The 25,868-nt window shown below is 40.4% G+C and overlaps 2 protein-coding genes across 2 annotated transcripts; one reads left to right on the plus strand and one right to left on the minus strand.

Moving 5' to 3' along the window:
• Nucleotides 1–701: 701 nt before the first annotated feature.
• On the minus strand, nucleotides 702–19,055 carry ermp1 (endoplasmic reticulum metallopeptidase 1). Its single transcript, XM_082541007.1, has 15 exons — nucleotides 18,495–19,055; nucleotides 16,547–16,851; nucleotides 14,827–14,954; nucleotides 14,596–14,701; nucleotides 14,102–14,248; nucleotides 13,546–13,638; nucleotides 10,961–11,173; nucleotides 10,409–10,629; nucleotides 8,090–8,264; nucleotides 7,042–7,232; nucleotides 6,570–6,722; nucleotides 5,488–5,690; nucleotides 5,280–5,395; nucleotides 4,881–5,044; nucleotides 702–3,955 (listed from the first exon to the last, which is right to left on the minus strand). The coding sequence occupies exons 1-15, from the start codon at nucleotides 18,767–18,769 to the stop codon at nucleotides 3,779–3,781; spliced, it is 2,667 nt and encodes an 888-aa protein (XP_082397133.1). The 5' UTR covers nucleotides 18,770–19,055; the 3' UTR covers nucleotides 702–3,778.
• Nucleotides 19,056–21,216: 2,161 nt separating this feature from the next.
• On the plus strand, nucleotides 21,217–25,868 carry oaz1b (ornithine decarboxylase antizyme 1b). The gene is given in 6 exon segments (XM_082541009.1): nucleotides 21,217–21,419; nucleotides 23,792–23,843; nucleotides 23,845–23,931; nucleotides 24,035–24,207; nucleotides 24,577–24,662; nucleotides 24,787–25,868. Coding segments are annotated over 6 exon segments (654 nt in total). The 5' UTR covers nucleotides 21,217–21,294; the 3' UTR covers nucleotides 24,918–25,868.

Below are 25,868 nucleotides of genomic sequence, written 5' to 3' on the forward strand. Positions count from 1 at the left end.
TGTCTGCCTCTTTGACCTCCTTATTTTTAAAGCAACGCAGCAGCTGCAGACAAAGCAGCAACGTGTGTGTGTTTGGCTTTACATACTCTAGAAAAGAGCTCTTATATTAATGTTTGACACCAGAAAAAACAGAGTTAACTGACATATTAACATTACAACTCCATGAATATCACACGGGGGAATCTGCTGGCTTTAAATTGACTGTTTTGTTAAATTCACGTTTAAAAGACTGTTCTGGGTTTTATTCTTCGAGCTGTGGTGCCCTTGCAGTGTTTATATTAAAACATAATTGATATCTGTACATGCAGTTTTGAAGTAAGATCAGCAAGCAGGAGTGGTTGCATTTCCTCTGCCTGTAGAAAGAGAGCAGAGTTATTTTACTTATGCAAAAATTCTCATGGCCAAAATGTAATTTTTAGTTAAACAAGTGTCAAATGGTTGCCAATGTCAGGGTCAGCTGTAACAGAACGGCAGGGATTTTGTTTGTATTGGTGATATACTTTACAGGCAGAAAATGGACATATTCACTCGACATAAAGTGACACTGATTGGTCAGTAGCCAGTTACCATGCCGATGTATCAAAGAAAAACCAGGCTTAACCCTGAAGTTACCTGGGTGAACATGAAACCCCGCCTCACCATGTAGCTGATATAGCTGATGATGTTAGTGTCCACGTCTGAAGAAGTGACACTTGCCAAGATTAAACGTAAGAAGCTTTTTAATTGCTGTACAAGTGTTAAATTAATTCAAACTTTTTGCATAATGTGAAATCATCCCGTAAATTGAATACATGGATACCCTGTTAACCAGACCCAATAATCCAAAGCTCAACAGTCAACAGTTCCAACTAAGAAAACAAAACTTCAAGGAAGAAGGTTAACGGTTATTTGACGGTCGTTAGAAAGAAAGAAAAAAAAATCTGTCTTGTTAGAAATCAACTCTAAGAACAAAACTAGCAGTTACAGATGTGGATGAAAGGTCAATTTAAAGAAAGAAAAACCCCAAAACTTCAAATGTAATATTTTTAGATATCACATTAAGATATTTAAAAGTATCCCACAGTTAAAGAACGTATTTCTTGACTTGATATGGACTTCTAGACTGTTATGTGTGAAGAAGATAAAGTCCAAAATCTGAACTCACGCTCAACAAAAACGTTCAGTGAAGTGCCCGTCAGCCTCTCAGCCTACACTAGCTCACACTAACACATTAGTAATGCAAATCACTCACATCTGAAAAGGAGTGTGTATGAAGCTCTCGAACACTGGGAGTAACAGCAATCCCGCTCTGCCCCTCTATTACAGCAGTACCTGCTCGGGACAAAATGAGACTTTTTACTGGTCTTAGTAAAGAAAAAAAATCCATCTTTCAGTCTGGAGCAGCAGGATCAAGTACAGAGTCGGCCGTCAGTGGACAGATCAGAAAAGACTGGACTTTTTTTTCCTCCCAGGTTTTAGTGCCGCACTCAAACTGCAGACACCCGAAACGTGAACACGGGTGAGGTGATGAACGTTATCATGAGGTAAATGGCAAAAAAAACTAAATGTATATAGGCATGGTACTTTAGTGAGAGCAAAAACTACATCACCACCAAGCAAAAATCTAATTTGTTTAAATCTTTGTCCTTTGAAGGAGCACCGAGGTCTCGCTGATCTTTGCAGGAATCAGCTGATGAGGTGAAAAAGTCCAAGCAGGCGCTTTCGCCTGCATCACACGGGCTTCCTCAGCAGGTGGAGTCAAAGCGCTTCAAGTGCCTGTCGTCAAAGTTAAGACTGAAATTTTTTTTCATTGCTATGAAACCAGTAAAAAGAAGTATCCTTTATCATTTGATCTGACCCGTGAGGCGACACGAACACAAACTCCACTCACGTGCTGAGATATAACTCCAGAATAGCTACAGAGTGGCTCAATGTGAATTTTATGACTTTAAAATAGTTTGACTTTCAAAAAAAAGAGCACAGTGGGACAATCTGCTGAAGGCTGTGATGGATGTTAGCAATCCACGGGCATGAAAACGCTTTGCAGTGTGGCACTTGATAGCTTTTAAGACCACTGAGATGTTTGTGTCCACAACAGTAAACGTTTTGTGCGTCTTTGGAAGCAAAACTTTAAGGCCTCCTTTCATTGTGATTTCTCGTTTTGTGGCAAACAGACAACATGGTTCACGGTGACACCTCGCTAGGTAGACTCGAGGCAGACGAAAGACTTGTTTCATTAGTCAACAACCCGATTCCACCTTTGACTCCTTTAAAGAGGAGTCAAACCTGGGGATGCAGGGAAGTCAGACTTTCTGAAAACACAGATATGGACATCTATAAATGGATGTAGCCCACAGATAAGAATGGTGACACTTTATAAACCATTTAAATAATCTCTCTTTTCAACATTAGTTAACTTTTGTTAGCTAAACCTCCTCTAAAGCTTTCCCACAGTAACATTCAATCTGAAACTTATCTCGGTGTTGAGTTTGATCAGTCCGGAGGTAGTGGTAGTACCATGTGAAGCAGACTGTGGATGTGAGCTACAGAAAAAACAACAGCACAAATAAAACTGAGCCCTCTCCAGCAGCTGATTTTACATTCAAGAAAGGGAAAATCAAAAAGTGGGAATAAAAGCCAATCCCAGATTCCCGAGGTTTTCAGACGCCTTATATTGTCTGACCCACGACCCGGGAAGGCATTTCTTTTGCTTACAGATGCAATAAACAAAAGCAGAGGATCACATTTGAAAATCAATGAAGCAAAAGATTTGTTAAAGTCACTGCTGGAGACGGCTGGAAGCATAGTCAAGTTTTCCTTTTTTTTCCCCCCTTGCTCTTAAAAAAGAAGAAGAAAAAAAAAAGTGCAGTTATTACTACAGTAGGAACAAATGTGGAACGGATGCAAAGGTACACCCCCCTGTGGACTGGGGGGGTAATCCTGAACAATTTTAAACCCTAAAACAAAATTAAACTGCATAAACACGTGAAGTGAAATTACACTGCCCTCCGGATTTAACCACCACTTCCAGAACAGCTTGAATTCAGACATCTGTTTTCATTTAACAGTTTTCTGTCTGCACGCCATGTCCTCCGATAGTTTAAGCAGGCGTTACATTCCTCGTTAAAACGCGTGGCTCCAAAAATAAAAAAAAATAAAAATGAGTGGTCTTAGTAAAGAAGGGCAAGTCAGTAAATCAAACTATTAAAACAAGTGCAGGTTAATGACAAGTGACTTTCAAAGTATCCGGTTAAATTCAGAGGAGGAGAGAACAGGTTGAACTCATCCATCATGTGTTATTGCACCCTGCGATGCACAGCGCGGTTGGTAGACACATTTAATATGACAACGTTCAGAGTGGTTTTGCTGATAAAGAGCAGTGGAGGTAGCCGTGCGGTGTTAGTTGTTCGGGAGGAACACTGGCGTTAGTGAGGAAGAGCGAGGGTGGATGTGAGCGAAAGGAAAAGCGAGTTACAGCAAGTAAAGCAAAAGGCACGATCGAACAAGTAGAGAACAGAAGAAAAAAAAAAAACTAACCCCTTCCTTTCACTAAGCCAGGAGTGAGCACAGCACCAAGCATCTCTCCTTGGTTAACTACAGTGCCTATTGACACAGTGGTGGGGGTCTCTCAGGCTGGCTGGGGTGGAGCTCGCATGTGTTGTGTGTGTTACAGTTTGAGTGAAAAGGCAGTGGGGTCACTCCTCTGTATTCTTCCTTGTAATCTCTTCTACATCTGTCTTGTGGAGCCCTGTAGGCCAAAGCTCTCCTCTGCAGCAGCCTCGTGGGATGTGTGACATCCTCAGTATCGGTACATGTCATAGGTACTGACCCAGGAAGAGGGAAAAGCCCACGTGGGGAACCTGTGAAGCATTTCCTCCAACCGAGCAGTCCTCTGGTCTTTCCCAAAGAAATAGTGGGAGGAGATGGCGACTGAGACGATCCCCTCGGGGCCAGATGGGTCAGGGTCTGCGGGAGGCTGACAAACAGAGGGACAGAAATAAAACAGCAGAAGAACCAAATAAGATTAGCAATGTATTAAGTCTGATTATGCTGCATGAGGAGTTTGTCTGAGCCACGAGGGGTTACGTGCAGCATTCATTGCAAATCGTGGCTCAGTCCCACTCATTTTAAAACATGGGCCACATGCAGCCGACTTTGATCTTAAGCAAGCGGAATCAGTGAAGCTGATCAGTAAAGCAGGGGAGCTCGTTATAGCTGCAAAAGTAAAACTGATGAAAACATAGTTCAAAGTCCAAAATTCTACATTTTTCTGATTCTGGCCCCCAGGCCTTATGTTTGGCCGTAATAATAGGACAAAAACCTCGTGACTAGGAAAAATCTGTGGTTTCCCAGCAGTGTTTTTCACTTTCAGCAAACAACTGCAAGTAGTGGGGTGACCAGCTTCAGATGGCAACTGCACAGGTTGTCTCCAAATAATCATGGGTCTCACTGCTGGACTGACTGCAGTCACTCAGGTTTACAAATAATTACCATCGAATTTATAAATGAAGACAAATTGACAACATGTTGCAATTAAACAGTTAGTCATCTGTGACAAATTTATTTGCAATCCTGGGATTGGCTCAACTGGTTATATTGTGCTTGTATTAAACTTTACTAAAAATAAAGTTTCCAGTCATGTGTTATTTTGCACTCAAATTGCCATCCTGCAGCAACTATTCGTGGAGACATTTCTGTGTCAAATCCATGTGGCTGTGGCTGGACTCTGAATCTAACAAGTTAATGTGAATTCCTGTGTGTGTAGATGATATTTGCCTGTTTATCACAGTTAATTACTGTAATTTGCAAATGCAGGTAATTTTCGGTACAGACTGCTTGATGCGCCAAAGTCACTATGAAGATGGAAATAGGAAATGTAAATAAGAAGAAAAAGTCAGTACCTGTATTTCAAACCAGAAGGTCCATGTGGGGGCGTCAAGGCCATGTGAATAGAAGATAAAATATTCTCCGCTCAGGTCAAATCGAGGCGTCCCGTCACCGAAGGACCAGGTAGAGAGGCTGGCTCCTCGATGAGGCATTAGATACAAAGACATGTGGCTCGGGCCTGCATGAGACAGGAAGGTCAAGGGTGAAACACAAAGTGATACCTACAGCTACAAATCAACGCACAACACTCTCACATTCTTCACACATCCTGCACATGTGATCACATGCTCTTTAAAAATGGTCATCAATTTTCTGATTTACACCTGGTCCATGTTTTGGGTTTGCTCCTTCTGCTATCACTTGGTACTTCTTTAGATCCCCAAAATCTTAACCCTCTATTAGCTGCTCCTGACCTTTCACACTGAATGTCATCTTGATCGTTCCCCAGCTCGTCTCTTCTTTGGACAGCAGGCTGAACTCCACCGGAGAGCTCGGAGACACTTCCGGAGCGGGGAGGTACCAGTTCTTCCTGCAAACACACGGGAGCACTTGTGAAGTTCAAAGCATGACTGAAACAAGCATTTATTATGACACCAGAGGCATCAAAGCTACACGGCTGACCTGCTGAGGAACTTGACAGGCAGGAACCAGGGATAACCACAGAAAGGTCGGTCCTCTCTGCAGCGGGTCCGAACCGTTTCGTTGATCTCGGGGATGTGGGGTGTGATGTGCTGCATGCCCGTGTAGTCAAAGCTGTTTATCCACAGACCTGAGTCTCGGCTCTCCACTTCTCCCTGGAGATTGTGGAAGGTCCGTGTTGTATGCTGCAGGGAGAGTAACAGGAAAAGAAAAACAACGAAGTTCTTTGATGTTAACATGTTCTCTTTTCTTTCACGTGCTTTGTGCTACATCTGTTTAGCTGGAATGACTCAATGTAAATTACATACGTGAGCACATCAAGGAGGGAAATATAATAATAAAAGATGACAGAATTATTTTCATGTTTAAGAAACACAATTTAACACGTCAAGAACACTCGAGGAGTTAGGCTCCTCGAGACTGTTTACAACTCGAAGGATTTACACAGAGGTGCAAACGGGCAGGTTGCACTCAAGAACAGGAAGGCCAGATTAGACTGTCATACAAGATCTAAAAGAGGCTGCACAGTTCTGGAAAAATTATTGGGACAGATGAAACCAAAATGGACATGTGCTGGAATGAATAGCGGAGAATATTATGGAGAAGAGAAACAGCTCATGATCTGAATCATACCACGTTATCATTTAACTGTGGTGGAGGTAACACTATGGCATAAGCAGGTATTGCAGCCAGTGGACATTGGTTTCTTGAGGGTGTGACTGCTGATAGAAGCAGCAGAATGAATTGTGCAGTGTACGGGACTATGAGCTCAGCTCAGATTCAGCCAAATGCTGCAAAACTGATCAGACCGTACTTTAATTCAAGGGTTTCAAGCTCCTGCCACTCATTTAGAAATGTCTTCTCGCATCATTTTCATTTCAAACCGAGTCACTCAGACCTCAAACGTCATGCAATGGACAGGCCAGAGCTTTAGGTTTTGGCCGTTATGAATACATTTACTGGTTTTGACTTCTTGCAGATCCAGTTTCTCTTTTTCTTACATACTGTATCTGTATCATTTTTGTGTATATTTGTGTTTTTGTGTGCATGTTATGAATTTCAACCTGCAGGAAAACTCTCTTTGGTCGCGGACTGTCTAGATCGCCCGAGTAAGGAAAGAAGAGGCCACAGGACACCAACAGGAACATGATGGTGAAGACGAACCCAAGACCTGCCATGATCCGCTTAGTGCTACGCACCAAGTAGATAAAATGCAGCTGACAAAGACATGAGCATGTATTACTAAACAGCAGAAGGAACGGGCATTTGAAAATACAACTAAGGTGGCACAAAATACCTGATTCTCCAACACATTTTCTAAATTAAATTCACTTCTGCCAATTATACTCCATACTATACGTATATTTCCTTCTGTATCTGGTTTGAAAATAAACTCACTACTACTACCAGATTAATCAAAACAATTCTTTAGTCAAGTATATTCTGTCTAATTCAAAATGGGATTTCTCTGTTTCTTCTGCTTAATAAAAATCCTGATTTTCTTCTCACTCCTATATATAATGTAGAAATACTCACAAAAAAGGAGGAGAGGAAGATGGTTGCCAGAGTGACTAAGGAGGCCAGCACCACCTCGGGGGGTATCTCTGTGCCACTCCGCCCCATGATGGGAGTGAAAATCTCAAATACCACCCAGATGAGAAACATGAAGTGCACATATGGCAACGCCAGGCCCAGCAGGTACAGCACGCAGTACTTCGCTGATGCTCCTGGAGAAAAAAAGAAATCTTTGTCAGGTATAACTGAGCCAGAGACACACACACACACACACACACACACACACTGGATTCTCGTAGCTGCCCCCAAATCCATCTTAAAGAGAAAAGCGTTTATACAGTCTTCAAAGTTTAACATCTAAACACTACAACTCAAATGTGATTCCAGTCCTGTTTTCTGCTGTGCAAGCAGAAGAAAACAACATGCTTTGCAGTGAGTTTTGCAGATTCAGTGAATGTGTGCCTTATTTCCTGCCTACAATATATTTAGAAAAACATTTCGCTGAACTCTGCTGCTGCTACTTAAGATTTGTCTGTTGCTGCATGATCCATCCATCATATTGTTACTATTTATCCAGCGACTTAATCATTTAGGATCCAATCCGGAACCCTTTTGATCACTTGGGGGCAAAAAAACAACAACAACAACAACAAAAAACACCTCTTTGATACATATCTATCTTTTGTGTGTATTTTTCAAAAGACATAAGATAGTCTGATAAGAACTTTAAGCATACACAGGCCTTTGGTCAAGAGCACAATAGGAGCTAGAAAGGAAGAGGGTTCACCTTTATTTCATGCAGTTACTTGGAGTTACTTTGACTATTTCTGTGATAACACAATCGTCTAAAATAGCCTGATAAGATTAGAGTACAATGAGAGGATGCTAGCTTCATCTTACTGCTAAGAGAGCTTATAAAGAGCAGGTATGAGCATATACATAATTTACTCTTGTGACTCTAGAAAAAGTATTAATAATTAACCAACCGTCCTTACTTTCAACAGTTTTTAGTACCCTGTGCTTCATTCAATCATGGTAAACAAGGTCGACTTTGAGATCAAGTCTTTACCTCTGTGTTTGAATTCTTTTGCCAGCAGCAGTCTGGTGGCCAGGGGGAAAGCCACCATTAGCATGGGCGCGTAGGCCGAACACAGGCCATGTTGGGTCAACCACACCAGGCTGCAACACCACAGCAGCAAGCTCACGTCAAAGTAAAGGTCACCCAGCTCTACCAGGCGGACGCCCTGTGAGGAAAACATACATACTCAACATACAGGAAATGTGCAGGGGAAGGTGTGTGATGCTTTGACAGATGAGGATTTAACCTGTAAGTATGAAAATCTAATTGTTGTTTTGCAAAACAACCACAACAACAGCAAAACAAATACAGAGAAGTTCATCATACTAATCAGAACTTTTGGGGGGATATCAGTAACAAATTAATGTCACTAATATACTCACCTGCCCCATAGATTAGGCATAACAATCAATGGATTCATTTAAAAGTGTCAAACTTTCAAACTGCAAACAACTGACTGCCGAGGCTTTTGGTCTGCTGTCAAGTTTCAGTTCACACGATTTAATGGTGAAATAGTACATAGGGGTTCTTATTTGGGTGAAATGTGAGTGCTGGGCTCTTCTTACATAAACTGCAAATAAGATCATCAACTCATCTATGTGGATAAAAAACAAGAAATAACTTCCACGGCTTTATCCCGAAATCACAACTGTAAACTAAAAGGAGGATAAAACAACTTAAGAAAATGACAATCACTACAACTATAACTTGTATAAGTTTAATTTGAGGACTAATAATTTCTTTACTCTCTGTCCTTGGAGCAAGACATTTTTCTTGCAGAATATACCATTCAGGATTAGAGTAAGGAAACATGCCGTTCTCTCAATAGTCATGTTGTTTCACTGAAGCGTTATGTAATCTGGGACAAAGGTTAGTCTGTGTCCTTACTGGAAAATGGCCATGATAAGATGCAGTTCACATTGTGGTAAGCTGAGGCTCCAGATCTAAATCAATTCAGTGCAGCTCTTTCAGCTTTAAATTAGTGCTCGTATTTTATAAATATCACACATACAATACGCCCATTCAATTTCAACCATCTGTTTCTACAAAGTATTCAACGACTTACCAAAGAAACCTATAACACTCTCTTTTAAAGCATGTGAGAAATGGATTTTGCTTTTATGACAGAGGTGCTAACATCTAAGAGCTGAATGAAAGCCTATTGAAAACCACAGTGAGAGAGATCAAATCTGGTAAATGTACATGTGAGGCACAAAGGACAGTCTGTCTCACATTTCTACAGTTTTATAACCACACACAGGCGACTGTCAGCAGTTTACCGAGTCATCATGACGCATCAGTCACAGTGAAATACTGTAATATCCACTTTACTACAATCAGAAAACAATCAATAAGAATAATTTAAGACCGATTTGAACTCTACAATCACCGTCCAATTTTTAGGTAGACTTTGCTAGGACTGGGTTAGACCCTTTTCTCTTAATTCTTTGTAGAACAAATTGAACAATGTGCTGGAAACACAGATTTTGGTCCATACTGACATGACAGCATCACACAGTTGCTGCAGATTAGTCAGCCTTTCATCCATAATGTCAATCTCCCATTCCACCATACCCCGCATGTGCTCAGTTGGTACTAAGGAGCACATAGTGTGCCAATAAAATATACTCCAGACAATTTCACTGCCACCTGCCTGAAATGTTCATCCAAGACTAGATGGATGCTTTCATACCAAATTCAAACTCTACTATCTGAAAGTTACATGGGAAATTTAGGCTAATCAGCCTATTCAACATTTTTTCCAACCTTCTGCTGTCCAGTTTTGAACTGTAGCCTCAGTTTTCTGTTCTAAACTGAGAGGAGTGACTTCTGACCATTCTCTCTAAACTCTGGAGATCCCAGTAGATCAGACTGCCGGCAACTGTGCCACATCCAAGGTCACATAAATCACCCTTCTTCCCCATTCTGAGGCTCACTTTGAACATTAGCATGTTGTCTGCAATATGGTTGGCTGATTAGACATTTGCCTTAATAAGCAGTTGAACAGGTGCAACTAACAAATTTAAAGAATAAAGATACTTTTTCCAACTTTAACACAACAAATAGTCCAAAATTTGTCTGTGACAATTCATTTTTCCTATTCATCAAATATAAGTGGGTTTTAGAAAGAAGCCACATCTTTGACAGTGATGCATAAAGTCACTTTTACCATACAATCAGACAATGCTCCTAAAAGGTTTAACAGTACATTTCACATTCAGTGTTACTGCTACTGTTAATCATGTCCGGCCACTCGGTCTCTGCTTGAAATTTACTGGAAGCTCTATATTTAAAACTCCACTCACTCACCCCGTAGTACAGGTTCTTGGCCAGTGTGTGTATAAGTATCATCTTGCCAGTGGCTGCAGCTCCATACAGGCAGACTGAGGCATAGAAGTGGTCGTACCAAAACATGGAGCGGCCCAACAGAGTGACAAGCAGGGCCACAATCAGCACCGACAACAGGGTGACAAACCAGCTGAGCAATGCTACACCTGTGGCGCAGGCCAGGTCTCGAACATAGCGCCCACCTTGGAGACACAGAGACAAGTGACCAATTAAGCCAATAAATTAGGATTTTACCAATTTATTCTGCAGATCCACAAGAGCTCATCAAAGCTATTTGTTCTAAATATTAAAACTGCAACATATCATTAAAATATACGCAGCTTGGGGCCATTAATGCAAATGAATGAAAGCATTTCATGTTCATTACTTTTCTGGTAAGTGATGTAACCCCAAACCTTAATGATCAATTTCTTAGAAAATGACCTCTTCAAGGACTACCTTGCCCCCTAGTCAGAATCCTTGATTTAAAGACCAATCAGTAACAAGGATTAAGTGCAGGAAATGGTGACCTACCTCCATGGCCAGGCATTGAGGCTTTCTTGGCCAGGTAGAGGAACGTAGCTGTGGCCACCATGTAGTTGAGGATAGTGCCAACACGAGCTGGGTAAGCTACCACAATTACACCTAGCAGGTCAAAAAACACCATATTGCCATGGCGGTACTCTGAGGAATCAGCCAACTTTTCTGACATTGCCAGATACTTCAGAACGGCCAGGATGTTGTCACCTGAAAACAGGACGTAAATATGGAGTTAAAGACAGTCAAAGCTTCAGTGCATTTACTCCATAAAGAACAGTGTGCATCATCTGGGCAGCCTGCCATATACAATCAAGTTATCCAGACAGTAAATGACAACAGAATAAGAGGAACTGGGAGGTTTAGTCAATAGAGGTTTAGAGTTTCCACCACTTGTGATTTTATCCTACATACGGGGAAGTAAACAGATTATATGACTGAATATGAAAGTGATAACCTCATATGACTAAAAGGATCATCCTTTACAGAGCTGACATGTCACATGCATTACACCTGTTACTGTTGACTGAGCAGAAAAGGCTACAAAGAGGGTGGCCTGTTAAATGGCACTATATTGGTAAATTACAGCCCCCAACACATGCAGATGACTACTGCGACCTCTTACACAAACAATAATATTGTAAAAACCTATTAAACACACATATACTGTTTTACTCACAGAAGAGTTTTCCCCCCATGACAGGACATGTAAGAGAGGATGATAGGATCTGACAGATAAGGACAGTACTCAGTGGTGTGTGTGTGTGTGTGTACAAATCTTATTTACAGCTGTACACAAGTTTACGGGGCACCAAGGGCTTTCTGTTTAAATTGACTCCAAATATGAAGTTCAGCTCAGATCAGAAATCTGATTACAGGAAGGAACAGCAAGAGCGAGCTATACAGTGGATATAAAAAAATACTGCCAGCGCTACCCATCAGCCTCGTAGTAGATACACCTATGGTATCAATTTAAAAATCCTGTTGCCTTATGAGCACAGCCTTAAACTAAGACTTTATTGAAGCACCTTTTGATTTTATCACAGCATACCATTCGTCAACATGGCATGTCTTGACTTGGGAACAGTTGCCTATGCTTCCTTGCAAACACACTCCAAATGTGTCAGATCTGAGTTGTTCTACACAGCCCTCTTCAGGTCACCCCACAAATATTCTACTGAAAACCTAAAAAACCCCAAACTTTAATTTGCTTCTGTTGAATCCATTATTTTGTTGATTTGGATGTATGCTTGTCCCTCCACCTTTACGAAAGCCCCAGTTCAATCTGGAATGGCCCAACAAGAGTCCAGATGTAAATCCTTAAAAATGTGTGGGATGACCTGAAGGGAGCTGTGCACAAGTGCTATCTGATAGATTTGCAGCACTTGTCTGAGGAAGAGTGGGCAAATCAAGTCAAGATGTGCCATGCTACCCAAATCTCCCCTTGTGGACAATTAAAGGATTATTCTATTCTGCTAGTAGAGTCCTACTCAAGAATACTGAATGCACTCATTTTCACAGGTTGTAGGTCACATAAAAAGCGGGAAACGTTTTGAAATGACTCACTGTCGTCCCGTATTTTAACATCACAAAAACTTGGCATTTTTACAGGGGTGTGTAAACTTGTTTTCAATCCACTGCAGCAAAACAAAAAAACAAAAACAGTTTTGTTTTTTTTCCTCTGTACTACTGTACTATACTACCTCCATATCTGCACAGTTAATGGCACAAAAACACAAGGCAAGACAAAGCTCCATTGTTCTTCCGCCTGGTAGCTTTGCTGTGGCCAAAACAACACTGCACAATCAAGATTTTGTACAAAGTTCACTGCTTGCAATTTGCTCACATCTTTCTATTTTCTGTTTCTATCACAAAGCCAACACTGATGGTAATGATAAGATCCATTTTATAAACATGGCAACATGCTCTTTTTAGAAAAACATTTCACATATAATCTCTACAAGAGATCCACGCTGCGTTTGCTTTTAACAAAAGTGAATCGCTTGCTCCGCTTAGACCAAACCGAGAGACAGATTTTTACGCAGAGGCCAAAGGGTGTATTCATCACAAGCTTCAAAAGAGCAGAACTGCTGATAGATCCTCGCCTTCCGTGCTGTGTCCTACTCTCCACCTTACAGCACTTTTCTGCCCTCTTCTTTACAGGCTAAAAATACCTTCTGCCTCCGTCTGAAATCTCACTTTCTCTCTCTAATAATTCATGCCTTTAATGGGGAGTTGCTGCACACAGAAGAACAGAAGGGTGATGTCCAGTAGTTCCTGAGGGAGAGAGGAAAGATGCCAACTGATGCCAAGGTTTTTAGTGCTGTCTGACTGGATTCTCTGCTAAGCTAAGCAAAATTATTCAGCAACGCAGAAGCACAAGGGGCAACAGTCTGTGACTGCCGCTGTATGTGTGCATATTTAAGTCCTCAGACAGACTGGTGGACAAAGGACAAATGCACAGCAGGTGTCTGTAACAGAAAAATGGTGCTGGAGTGACAGCTCTCACATATTTGCAATGAGTCTTGAATAAAAGCGTAATAAATATTTGAGCATGGAAGCATATGAGGTCCGCTGCTTACCCGCTCTCTGTATCGAGTCTGTTAGGATCCTGTTAGCTGTATCGTACTTGGTGTGGTAGATGAAGCCGTTTTCAATGAAAGCCAGATCAATGCCTGCAAAAAAATATATTAAACCAGAACGCCAGTAATGGAAAAGCTCATCCAATTCACAGGTTACTGTAACGTGTGAAGCACAGAAAAAAAAGTGATACATTTCATTGTCAGTGGTTCTACTACGCAAACTAGCAAGTATTAAAATTCTCAGAGAAGTCAAGGAGGCTCGAAAACTCACATCCCAAAAATCTGATTTCAAGAAGAATAGGGATTCTTTTGAAAACTCATAACACAGTAAATATGACCTTAAGCATAATTTAGGTGAAGACCAATTGAGTGGATCATTGTGTGCAAGCTACACTAAATTCTGACCAGAGCAGCGGGTCAGGAAGCACATCCTTCCTAACATTCTTTTAAAAAAGCATAATAAAGTAATGTTTAGCTATAAACATATTCTGCAAAGAAAACTTGCATATTTTCCTTATTGGCTTCTGTTATGTAGTGTAAGAATCGGTGGACTTACCTGGGATGTTACCAAAGTCCCTAAATATGCGGAAGTCCGTATCTGAGGGAATGACACCACTCTGAAAGACCTCCTGGCCGACCACAGAGGCGAAGGGGTGTTTGGCTGCATGCACGTAGGCTTGGACCAGCCACGGGTTCTCTGGACCTTTAAGGGAGAAGAGGCTGCTGAAATATTTTAGATACCTGACAATTAGCCTTGATTCCTAAATTTTGTCATACAGATTCATCCTTTTGTAGACAAAGATATATCATCAAAGTTATTTATCCCCTCGCCTCCACCATTTTTAAACCTGCCTGCTTGTATTTTGGTATTGTAAACATTTAAGTCTCTTTAAAGTACTAAACAAAGGAACAGTAGTTGACTGCTTTAACTGGAGAACCTGCAATGCTTTTTTGCATGCTATAGATGGTAGGCTGCACACACAAACACCAAAAAAAAGGCATCATAACAAACAAACAAGGCTAATTCCTCAAAGTAGTACGTTACAGTACCTGTCTGGAAAACAACCTCCTTGCCACCAACACCTGCAGCCTCCAAATTAATGAAGGCTCGCACCTGCTTGGCCCATGGGTGCTGGGTAATGAAACCATGACTGGCCTAAAGGAGAGCGTGGGGATCCAGAGAGACAAAGAGAGAAACAACAAAAAGAGATACAAATTAAACAAAATGACACCAATTCTCCTTACAGGCTAGTTTAACATCCCACCAAATGTTCTTTTTACCTGCAGTACATTTTCCTCTGCCCCGTTAAACAGGAAGATGACGCCGTGGTTAAGAGGAGTTGACTGGTTGGCCAGAGAATGGAGGACTTCCAGCATCACTGCACAGCTCACTGCATCATCACTGGCACCTAAGACAGAGAAACTGTCTTAGACAGAGAGCAGTGTGTCACGAATACCAATCGTGGGCTTCTAGTTTACTAAAACATTAGTGAGAGCAACAGAAATCAGTCTTAACCTGCTATTTACATTCAGAGAAATGCAATTAACATCCATCTGTCCTTACCTAGCAAAATAATGCGAGATAACAAAACACAGATGGTAGAAATAAAGCTCTAAATTATGAAGTGTAGAGAATAGGCCCTGTGTGAAGGAACATGTGACTACTTGATTACCAAAAAAAAAAAAAAACTTCCACCACTCCTGGTGAGAGAATAAAGAAAAAGGGGCACCAATGAGACGAAAAGAAAGGAGCATGTGATACAGAAAGATTACACAGCTCAGCAGTGAAAATATACCAAAGTAAGGAAAATATGACCTGCAGATCAGAGGGGCAAACTCAGACATCATGTGCTCTGGCTTTCTACACTCAGTGAGTTCATGAGGTAGGGGTGGGGGCTTGTTCACCCTGTGTCTGCATACCATCCACATATGACAGTAGCATATTAATAGTTTTCTCTCACCATAAGACTTCAGAATGCATGCATCTGTGCAGGTTAGCTTTAAACAGGAAAAAAGTATTTTGAATTAACTTATGAGTTTCTTACCAAGTCCTGCCTGCTTTTATTCTTTGTTTTTCCATAAACAAACGTTAAGAATTCCAAGAAATCAAAGGCTTGGCAAGCACCGGGGGATGTGAAAATATATGTGTATCTTCCTGGTCCACACCTTTTGGATCAATTTCCTTTTACCAGTGTAGCTGTGTGTAACGCATATGTGTGTGTGAGAATGAGAGCTGGGAAAACATGCCTACCCACAAGGCTCGAGGGTGTAGAGTTAAAAAAAAAAAACAACAACAAAAAAAACTGCTGAATTAAAACCAGACTAAAGCACAATGGCTGCACACTGCAATGTGCTACATATTTAAACCAAGCAGGGAAAAGAAAAGTTTACAATTCATCCTGTAGGGACTATAAATAATGATGATTGTTGTTAAGAGTTTATGTACATCAGCGACATTATTTAATGTGTTTATAGATCAGATTCTTTATAGATATATCTGTGCCACTTTTACAATTGGGGCGGGGAGGGGGAGGGGGTGTTTAACTAAATTTTAAGTATCAAAGAAACTATTTTATGACACAGTTTTAAAACGGAGTAGAAATAAAGCTCTCATGCACATGTTCTTGCATGCAACTCAGGCGTGCAAAAGCTCCACTGCAATGACTGGTTTTTTTAACCAAATGTCACTCAAAAAAATTAAAAACACCAAGTGGTTTTCTAAATGTGTCACTCTAACTACAAATGACAGCAAATCAAGGTGATCAAAGTCAGTCTGATGAGCTCCATCCTCTGGAGACCATAAATAGTACAAAAGAGCACTTGCAGTACAACAACAGATTTAAGAAGATGTTTTTATAAAATGCACAGAATATGCTGTTGACATGGTCTCCAGGTGTTAATTTGCAAGGTGTGGACTATAAATAAAACAAACACCACCACACTCAGGGTTTCACCCTCACGGAGGCATGTCTGTTCAAATGAGTAATTAATTTGTTTTTACCTGGACTGTTGGCCACTGTGTCAAAGTGGCAGTTGGCGAGCATGAGGTGCTGCGCGCCACCCTTGGGCTCCAGCCTAACGGCAATGTTGGTGATGTGATCATAGAAGCTAGTGAAGCCTCCGAGGAAATCAATGGAGAAGGTCCCAGTGGGACGCTGAATATCAATCGAGAGTTGATGAGGGCCTGCGGCGGTCTCGACCTGGATGTCCTCGATTTGCTTCAACAGGTATCCCACTGTCAGGACCTCATTCTCCTGGCTGCCCACAGGCCGAGGGCCAGCACTAGTAATCTGCTCCAAGTGCTGCCTAGATTGAGAGGTGAGAGAAAAGGACAAAGAGAGAAAGAAAAATAACCTGCCATGTTTACTGTGAAACATCAGTAAATCAAGGTGACTTGTCCCAACAGATCTGAGCATAGCTCATCAATTTAACAGTTCAGTCATGTAATTACAGAGTCTGATTGAATGCCACTGTGCATGTGTAGACAAAGCATCAACAAAGTTTCAAAAAACTTAAAATATATTAAATGCATGTCCTGAAGACAAGACAAGTTTCACCCTTCTTGTCTTGCTTTCTACTGAAAAGTGATTGAATACATGCAGAACAAGACTTGGAAACTGAACTGAGCAATCTTCAGTATTTCCTGAAGCATTGTACACAAGACATTTTTAAGGAAGCAAAACAATTGATCAAAGCTTAAGAGTGAGGTCTGGGGATTGGAGAACAGTGATATTGCCTTAGGAGGTGCTTACTCCCTTTCTTTCTCTTTAGAAGAAAACTGCTGTTTGCTTTTAGAGATACTAAAATACAGCAGTGGTTACTGATACTTAAAACAAATGAACTGTGCCTGATATCAAACCACGACCTCTAAAGTCATGTGTTGTAGTCCAGCTGTTATCCGTATAGATTAAAAACCAATCTCCTGCTCAATTTGGTTTTCTTGTAGCCAGTGTGGCACCACATGATATTTCAGAAATCTAAAGTGCTGCTTTCACTCAATTTTTCAATGACCTACTGCAAAATCTGGATTTGTGGGCGACAGACACAGAGCTCAGAGCTCTAATCAGTTCAAATGCAGCTTGTCTCACTCATTTATAGAGCAATGAGCCAAAAGATGGCAAATCCAGCTGCTCTGCACTTTCAGCAGCTCAGCAGACCTCAGATTCAATGCTATAATCCCTGCAGCCCTCTGTTACGCCATGAAACTGAATGAACTTTTAATCTGAAATTTCTACAGAGTCTTTTACAGGGACAAGATGTGTGATGTTTATTATGATCCCTCTTACTGTATTTGAACATTTATTCGATTTTTTTCTGTGTTTTATAAAATGTCAGGGTTGATAAGTAGGATAGCTCCTGATGCTTACTGTCACTGATCAATATGGTGATTTCTTCTTCTTCTCCTCCTCCTGTTTGTTAATAATGTAATCTAACAAAAGCCCTGCTCCCAAAGGTGTCTTTTCTGTCTCCCACTACAATAAGAGAACTAACTACATGTACATGCTACCGCTATGCTCACGTGCTTTGAATCCGCATTTCCTGTTTCTCAACCGGTCCTTTAAAACCCTTTGTCGTGTATTTGCATTGGAAATGCACCAAATAAAAAACTTACTGTGTGCTACCGTATATAAATAAACACCTACTTTTTTAACATCTGACGGCTTTCAGAATTAGGACTTAGACAGTAAATTTGTTATTCATCTACCCAGGGATGGTTTTAAAAGGCTTAGGGGAGGAATAATGGTTAACTACATCAGATTAGTCCTAATAGTCGCTGCACCTATCCTCTCCTGAGACCGGCACCTGTCCACTTCGCGGCTTAGGTTGAAGGTAAAGGTGGAGATGGAGCGGAACAGGCAGTGGTTTCTGGGCAGGTCTCTTTCTCAACAAAAGAAAGATTAACCGGGCCAACACCTAGAGAATAAAACTGGTCTTATCGTAAAACTCACCTGGCTCTCACTGCGTTGAACTCGCCCGTCGGTTTTCCAATGACAAGCTGCTGCAAAGACAAGTGAACGAGTGCCCACAACACCAAAATAAACACAGAGACCAGGGAAGCTGCGAGCCCTTCTCGCAGCAGGTAAAGGTTCACTTCGGGCTTCCTCTTCGGCTCACCGTTGTAGCCGTTGTTCTCGCAGCGGTCCTGGGCTCCGTTATTATCCTGAGCGACGTATTGTTGAGTCCCGAAGGGTTTTATTCTCCGGACAGTGGTGTCGCCCTCCATTTCTAAGCCAGCGGTACATCAGCTGCAAGCGTCGCTCTCGGTCTTCGCCTTTTTCTTTTTCTTTTTTTCCTCCTCTCTTCGGACGACAAACGGATCGCGCAGAGGGACAAACTTGAATGAGAGGGCGGGAGGAGGAGGGAAATCAGAGGAGATTTGTCGAAACGTTATGCAAATTAAGTTACATTTCTGTGCTTACTAGGACTTAAAAACCACATAAATATATATTTATTTATATTTGATTTAAAAACGTTTTCTTTTTTTACTGACTTCGTCCGAAAATAAGGTTTCATAAAGCTTTTATTCCCCCCTTTGAAGTTATGCTTCTACCACCTCCATCTCGGTTGTTTAAATTTCCCAGGATTCGATTAAAGATTCTCAGAGTACCATATCTTTTTCTTAAAATTACTAATATAAAAGAGATATCGGGGAAAGACAAAAAAACGTGAATTATTCCTTTAAAATGAACTCAATGAACCCCCTGTGCAAGGTAAAGCTTTATATACACTTCAGTTCAGTTAACATTTATGAGACTAAAATATTTAAGTATAATTTCCTGAAGAAAAAAAATAGATAGACAGATAGATAGATACGTAGACGTAGACCTCTGACGTAGACCAGATTTATTTTCAGTTCATTTTTCTGTTTAATTGTTGTTGTTTTCTGTTTTTTAATCTAAAATATTATTCCATAAAATACTGAAAATAAAAAAGTGTCAATTAAATACATTGTCTCTCTTACCATTGTAGTTTATTGTAAGGGGATTACCCTTACAATAAACTACAGTGGTTAACAGATTTATTAGACTATACCACCCAGAGTAAAGTTTACGTGAGAGTTGCCCTAATATTAACAGTATTGCTAATCACTAAAATCATATTTTATGTTTCTGTAATGGTTAATACACAAGTATGCACTAGATCTCTATTTAAATATTAATATTTCTATTTTATTGCTAAAATATTTTGATTGTCACCCGTGAATTTTCTAATTTTAAGATTATAAATTGAAGTTGTATACTTCATGAACAGAAAACTTTGTTTTTAGTGGTTGAAAGTTCACAACATTATGATAAAAATTCATGTTTTTAACAGGTGTTCTAATAAATTTCCTAAGTGCTGCAAATATGTTTTATAACTAAGTTCAGTGTGTGAAAATTAGGTGTGGTCATTCTTGTGTTTTGGGAGTATAGCTTCACTGTGTTTTTGAGGCTGTTATGAGGCGTGTTGTAGTGCAGATGGAACTGAAAGAAGATTCACAAACACAATTTATTTTTTTCATCTGAAAAGATACACTTGATTATGCTGTCTCACCTACTACTACTACTACTACCACTACAACATCAGTGGGGTCTTCTCCATGCAGCTTACAATGAACTTTTTTTTTTTATTTCAACCTATAACAATTATCATTGAACTAAAACGAAATTTTAGAATGTTGTCGCCACCTGGTGGACAGAGGGAGCGTCGCACGAAGTCACTGAATGCCATTCTTGCCATCATGTGATTGCTATAGCACAGAATGTGTTCATTTTCCAATGAAAATTGACTCTTTTTGTTATATTAACTTAGATGTAATTTTCATAGATCTGATTAAACTTAGATAAAAAATGCTGTAAACCAAACCACCTAACATCTATCTAAATCTAGCAAGAAACGTATAAGCACAAGTTTAAAGGTGGTATTTTTCATGTACGAGTTCAGATACCATATAGGCCTCATATACAGTCCTTTGTTCTAAGTTTTTCTCTCTAGGTGCCTCCGGGCCCAGTAAACACAGCCCCCCCTCTACTGGTGTGTGCTAGCATAAAACAAGCTAAAGAATATAAACAGAAGAAATCGCAGTTTTAAATAAATGTTTCTATGCTTTGAGGAGACATTGTCATAGATCACATTTACTATTTTCCAGTCACATATCAGGGAGAGTCAGTTTTCTCAGATATTGGTAAATGTGAGATTTTACATTAGCACCCTAAAATATCTTTTCCGTTAGCATTTTTAACACGGTTAGCATTAGCTTAGTAATGTAAAGTTAGCTCTAAATAGGCATAGCTGTTTTAATGCGTTTTCCTCTTTCACAGTAATAGTCCCCGTTAATATTTTTAATTTGAAATTAATAAAATATACAGAGAATAAGGTAAATTTATGACATATAGTTATTAAGACAAATCATTGATGTATTGCTAGAATACTAAATTCTTGTTATATTAAAAATAATCTGTTTCGACTTTCTCATTGTTGCGGGCAGCAATGTAATCTTAGTCCAGATCAGTTTAGTTTATTTTGTAAATAAGAAGAACATGTAATAAAGTGTTTTTCCAAATGCTAAAAGAAAAATATCGTGTAAATAATGTGTTGCATAAGACGCAACGTCCTCACAACTCTTTTGAAAATAGGAAGTGGTGTTTTGTGTCGTTTTGTGTCGCTTGATTTTCTTTTTTTTAACCAGCTCTCAGCTCCGTGAACGTTCACTACCGAGTGGAGCGCAGCAGAGAGCAGTCAGCCCGTCGTGTCTCTACCCGAGGCCGGATGGTAAAATCCAACCTCCAGCGGATCCTAAACAGTCATTGCTTTGCTCGCGAGAAAGAAGGAAAAACGCAGCCTCTTACTATCATGGCGAATTTGAGTAGCGGTATTTGTGACATGATTGGGAAGTAAGTACCATCACCTCGCCTAAGCTAACGGCTAATCGCGATGTGGGGGGAGGGGTAGCTAAGCTAGCGGCCCACCAGAAAAGCGGAAGTAAATAGCATTTAAGTAGAACGCAGTATCATCAAATACCCTTTAGGTCACACTTTTTTGTCTGTTGTGTTTTTAATATTCTTTTAAAAACTCTTATATTGAAAGTACGTAGGCTTGTTGTGTGACCCCGAGAAGCAGTTTAACCAGCATTAGTTAACGTTAGCCGCAGACGTCGTTGAACTTGAGTTGCGTCACTGCAGTTAGCAAGTAGGCAGCATTTAACAGTTAATCGCTTTGTCAAAGAAAGTAAAAAGAAAACACGCAATTTAATACATCATGTTGTGAAATACGTGCCGACAACGTAAACTGATATCCTTCTTGAATGAAGCAGATCTTTATACGGCAGCTGTCGTGTGACATTGTTAATGCTTAAAACTCGCCTCATCGGGCTGTGCGCATTGAAACAGGGAAACAACGCTAGTCCCGCTGTTCCCGTAAACATTTGGTGGCCCCAGATAAATAAAGGACGGAAGCGAGAGGTATGATACCACTAGACTGATTTTAAAAAGGTGAACACGTTTTGCTGACTTTGCCATCGTGAGCTGACTCGGTAAATTATTACGCAACTGCCATTTTACTGAAGGTGACGTGAGAAGATTACTGTACACAATGATGGACGTACCATTATGAATGCGCACACGTATAACACTGTAACCGAAGAGGACGCTCAATACTAAAGACTTTTTGGGGTGGTTTTTATCATTTGGTGTCAAATTTCTAAATGACAGACAAAATATAGGATAGAAGTTCTATTAAGTAGTCATTAGAGTATTAATTTATGTCACAGCTACTGTACGTACTACTGAAATAGCTCTGAAATATTTAAAATTCTTATTAAATCGTTCCTTTTTGTCTAATCACTCTCAATTTGAGATTGTTCTTTTACTTTTTTTTTTTTTTTAAGTAAAATAAAGAGTCAGAATTTCCTTAGTTTTTTTTCAGTTCCTGCTCCTTAATTGTGTGGATGTGATGCTACTTTTGTATTCACACTAAGCAGAGTAGAGTGTGAATAAAGCAGTGCTTTATCTAACATCAGATTTAAGTTTAGCCACAAGGTCAGGAGGTCAGCCCTCTGCTCCTCTAGTCTTACATGTTGAAGTGTCCTTGGGCAAGATCCCGAACACCAGTTTCCCATGGTGCCTGTATTGTAGTGTGAGCTAGACAAAGATGCTTGTTATAGGAAAGCCCTTACTGTGTTCAAAGTTGGTAGAAAAGTGCTATTTAATTGGGGGGAACAAATAATAAGGAGCAGATGATTTAATCAATATTGTGAAAAGTAATCAGGCTCAGCTTACTAGTGATCACTAAGTTATTGTATTGATAGGCAGTCATGTTACACAATCATCTATAACAAAAGGCCTACTTTGATCAATGCTTTGTTCTCAAAGAAGTTTGACCTGTCAGTGTAACACACCACAAGATGGTGTTAATCTATGAGTTTGCATCACAGCACGTAAAGGTTTAGTTTGTGGATTTGGCCGTTTGACTGTATTAAGCTGTTAATTTAAACTAGGTGAATTAACCACACTCAAACTGGAGCTTGAGAGTACAAATCCACGTTTGCACTTTTAAAAGCAAACGCTTGTGGCTGTTTGCCTCCCACTTCATCCTTCTGCTTTGGTGTGCTGGCTCCTTTAGATGCTTTGTAAACATAGTGCCATTGTTGTGGGAACTGAAACTGTAAATTATTTAAAAGACCAGACCTGCTGGTGTTTGTTTGTAGCCTTTGCTAGTTTAGTTTGTCAAAACCTTTTTGGTAAGCATAATTTCTAATCTTGTGTTTGTTTTTAAGATAATTAAACTTCACAATATTAAAAAAAAAAAAAAAAAATCAGCATATCAGTGTGATCAAACACTGTAAGAACAAGAACTTCCTTTGAGATGAGTGTGCCCAGTGCAACAGTGGTTTGGGTTATCTGTATCCTAGGGTGTTAAGGTGTAGACACAGCAGCTGCTTCACAGTTCAAACAAAACAGTTGCACGTGACCCATCGGGGTTTTGTTGGCTCCGCTGTGTGCCATAAACATCCTCTATAATTCATTGGTAGGAATAAGAGCCTGCAGGTAGTTTTCAGTAGCGCACAATGTGAAATGCTTCACAAAATCCTCAAAAAGAAAAAATTCCAGGAAATGAATTTCTGCTCCTCTTCTTTGAACACACAGGCCGAGTATGTGTTTTTCTGCAGTCCTGTGACATGTATGTGCCTGTACTTGCACGAAAGATCCCTCACAAAGTAAGGGTGCAGTTTGTGTGACTACATTTTCTTTGTCTGCTCTGCCTGCAGCCTTTCCCTGCACTGTAGTAGTACCCGCGGCCCGGGGCCTCTGTGGTGCTCCTGATGCCCCTCTCCCACCCCTGAAGATCCCAGGTGGGCGAGGGAATGGCACACGGGATCACACTCCTTCAGCTCGACTGCTCTACTCAGTAAGTTGGAAGAAATGCCACTTTGTGCAGTGTTTTCAGGGGTTAATATAATAATGTGATGTCACAGACTGCTGTTTTCACGTGTGGTGTTTCTAAATTCCAGGATCGAAAGTTGACTGTAACGGAGGAACCGCCAGGGAACGGTCGCCCTGGGATACTCCACTTCCAAAGTCGTCCTACCGTTACCAAGACAATACAGTGGGATGCTGTCCTAAGCAGCAGTGCACTCTACGTGGAGATACCTCTGGACCCTCTTCCTGATGGCAGCAAGGAGAGGTGAGGCCTGATTAGCAGCAATATGCAGAAAATACCTGCAGATCTCCAGGTTGGCAGATGTGAGGTGCCTCATGAGCAGTCACAAGCAATTAAAGTTAGAATAATTGGTGTGTGCATTTTATGATTATGATTGGACCCTGGCGCCTTTGCACGCTTTAAACTTTGATCTGTTGTAAAATCACATTTTTGCTGACCATGAAACATAGCAGGCGAAACCAAAAGCACAGCGTATACAGAAATCAGGAAAACTCATCTAATCCTCTGAGGATAAGCTCCAGATTCAGTGAGAAAGTCAATTGTGGTTGAGCGTGCTTCTTGCAGGCTTGTTTTCCATTTTCTAAGCTAAGCTGCCCTATTTTCTCCCTGCAGTTTCGCAGCTCTCTTGGAGTATGCTGAAGAACATCTGAAAGTCGTTAGCGTGTTTGTCTGCTTTTACAAGAACAGAGATGATCGTGGTATGTGCCAACAGCGTTTTTTCTTTTTCTTCACCTATTTGACTCTGTGTCCACCCTGTAAGACAATGTTAATTTGGACTTATGTATTTTCAATCATTTTAATGTGTCCACCTTCTCATTCCAGCTAAACTGGTGCGTACCTTCAGTTTCCTGGGCTTTGAGATTGTGAAACCAGGCCATGCCCTCGTCCCACCTCGACCCGACGTTTTCTTCATGGCCTACAACTTTGACAGGGACTCCTCAGACGAGGAGTAGCCCGCCGGACAACCTCCCCTGCTTACGTCTTTTGTTTTCCTTACTATTGTATGGTTTCCCCCATTCAGTCGCAGCTTACTCACATACTGTCTGTGTTAAACCCTGGGCTGTAGCTCTGTATGCAAGTACTCACCTCCCCATGCTTTTTGTGTTTAAGGGAATAAATTGTAAGCTGTGTGTCTTCTGTTTTCAGCATCTATCCTTTGAGGGTTTTTTTTGTTTTATGTTTTTTCATAGTGTTTTCCATTTAGTCGTTTTAAAAGGAGGGATTTTCTTTTTTGACTTAATGCAGTTGTCATGGCTTTTAGGTTAAAGTCTTTATTTCCTTTCACAATTGAGTTGGAGCAGTCTTTTGTTGAATGTACAACAAAAAAAGTCATCAGGTTTACACTCGGGTACTCCAGCTTTCTTTTGATTGGCTAAAAAAAAAATACATTAAACTTCTCCCCATAACTCTATGTCCACCCCCCCTCTCTGAATTGATTTGAAAAAAAAAAAACACCTTTCAGCAGGACCAGTTTCATTTTGCAGCACCAATATCCTTCTGGTAATATTGTGGATTTGGAAACTTTTAAGCCACACTCCTGATAATTGGTACTTTAGAGCTGGATAATGAATCCATTTCAAGTAGAAGTGGAGCGAAAAAAGATGAAAGCTACTGCATGTGTCTGATGTAAGTGCTTCAGTTTCAAGTTAAACATCTTGTGGAGCATATTGGTACAAAACGCAAAAAGGAAAGTGAATAATCCAAAGTGCTTTTGCTTCTTTCTGCCATGTAGATCTGACAATATTGTGAAAGTTTGTTTTTGAAGGATGTAATGTTTGGATTTTTCTTTTTCTCAGATAAGCATTCCTTTTTAACTACTTTATTTTCATGATAGTATTGAATTTGTTGTTCACCTGCATAGTGGTACCTGTTGTGCTTCTGTGATAATAAAACAACAAAACTGA

Source organism: Aulonocara stuartgranti (assembly GCF_965226115.1).
Source record: "Aulonocara stuartgranti genome assembly, chromosome: 7".
NCBI lineage: Eukaryota > Metazoa > Chordata > Actinopteri > Cichliformes > Cichlidae > Aulonocara > Aulonocara stuartgranti.

Bases quoted from the DNA above. Each gene is read 5' to 3' on its own strand.
- ermp1 (XM_082541007.1), bottom strand. From the start codon at position 18,769: ATGGAGGGCGACACCACTGTCCGGAGAATAAAACCCTTCGGGACTCAA. The intron at 13,639-14,101 runs GTAAGTCCACCG...ATTTTTTTGCAG, and splicing joins GGACTTTGGTAACATCCCAG to GCATTGATCTGGCTTTCATT. The intron at 11,174-13,545 runs GTAAGCAGCGGA...TCCTGTTTTCAG, and splicing joins AGACTCGATACAGAGAGCGG to GTGACAACATCCTGGCCGTT.